This window comes from Melampsora larici-populina (assembly GCF_000204055.1).
Source record: "Melampsora larici-populina 98AG31 unplaced genomic scaffold MELLAscaffold_58, whole genome shotgun sequence".
Classification (NCBI taxonomy): domain Eukaryota; kingdom Fungi; phylum Basidiomycota; class Pucciniomycetes; order Pucciniales; family Melampsoraceae; genus Melampsora; species Melampsora laricis-populina.
This window is the reverse complement of record NW_006768822.1, coordinates 177,678-178,934: the sequence shown is the minus strand read 5'-3', so window position 1 is coordinate 178,934 and position 1,257 is coordinate 177,678. Positions and strand designations below refer to the sequence as shown.

The window sequence follows — 1,257 nt, the reverse complement described above, 5'->3', positions numbered from 1 at the left end:
ATGGCCAAATCAAAAGCGAAATCCCCGAAGGCCTCCTCACCTGATATGAAGATGAATTCTCCAACCTCTACCGCTCCTGGAGCCACTACCTCTACCCTTGATGCTAAGTCAATTCCGCCAACAGTCAACAAATCTGAGCCTGCTCCATCCTACGCCAGTCCAAATGCCGAAGTCGATCCCGAAGTCGCGGCCAAGATCTCGACCCTTCCCGAGACTCTCAAAGTCTTCCTCGAACGTGATTTTGAGACAAAATCGAAAAGTGTTCTAAACCTCACTTACTATCAAGTGTTGTTTCACTTTAATCCAAAAACCTCATCCCGCCCGTCTCACCCCAAAGCTAATTTGCTCAAGGCTTTCCTAGAGGATGTACGACCAAAATTAGTCCCGTTCCTTATCGACCCACCTGCACCAGAAACTACTAAGTCGCCAGACGTGAACTTAGATTTTGACCCGCTCCATCGTCGCACCACACGTGGAATGCTAATCGGCGCAATTTTAGCCGCAGACCCTAAGGCTGAGATCCGTGACGGCTCCCGTATTGATCAATTACTTATACTATACAAAGCACATGTTGATAAGGATTTGATTCTTCCGGCCAATCACGAATTCACTCGCAAGCCTATGATTATGTCAGCTGCCAAGGCGTGTCAAACCCCGATTGAGAACTTACGATTCGCGATACAGTGCCACGCTCCGCAAATCTTTGTACATTCAATTGCAATGACCCGACCAATTCTTGCCAACTTGTACATCAAATTTGTTCGCGATGAAAAAGTGCCACCCCTTTCTATTATCGAGGGGTACCATTACTCTGTAGTTGCCGAGATGATGGACACCGAAGTTTGAGGTATATCACTAAATCTCACTTGCTCTCGCTTTGTTGTGGATATGAATGAACAACTAACTTCATCCTCTGCTTTGTTGGTAGGTTGCATCACTCAGTTGGCCTAATCATCTACGCACATGTTTGGTTCGATCCTGTTCGATCCTGTGGCTTTTCTGGACCCTAGTTTTTTTATCCTTGCTTTCAATCTGTACAGCAATGGCTGTCGATGTGTATCACCAGTTCCTATCACATTGGATCAGATTTTTCTTGAGTGTAAGAATTGGTTCTATCAGATTGCATCAGACTATTCCTGTGCTAAATACGTAAGAATTAGCTTCTAACAGATCACATCAGGATGATATCTCATCTCCACCATTGACACATGACGTGTATGTAGACTTAGTTATATGTTCAATCAATACTTGATTTTG

At 44.6% G+C, this 1,257-nt stretch overlaps 1 protein-coding gene across 1 annotated transcript; it reads left to right on the top strand.

Moving 5' to 3' along the window:
- Positions 1–846, top strand: MELLADRAFT_111819 (uncharacterized protein; the record flags this gene model as incomplete). Its single annotated transcript, XM_007416257.1, has 1 exon — positions 1–846. The coding sequence occupies one exon, from the start codon at positions 1–3 to the stop codon at positions 844–846; it is 846 nt and encodes a 281-aa protein (XP_007416319.1).
- Positions 847–1,257: the final 411 nt, after the last annotated feature.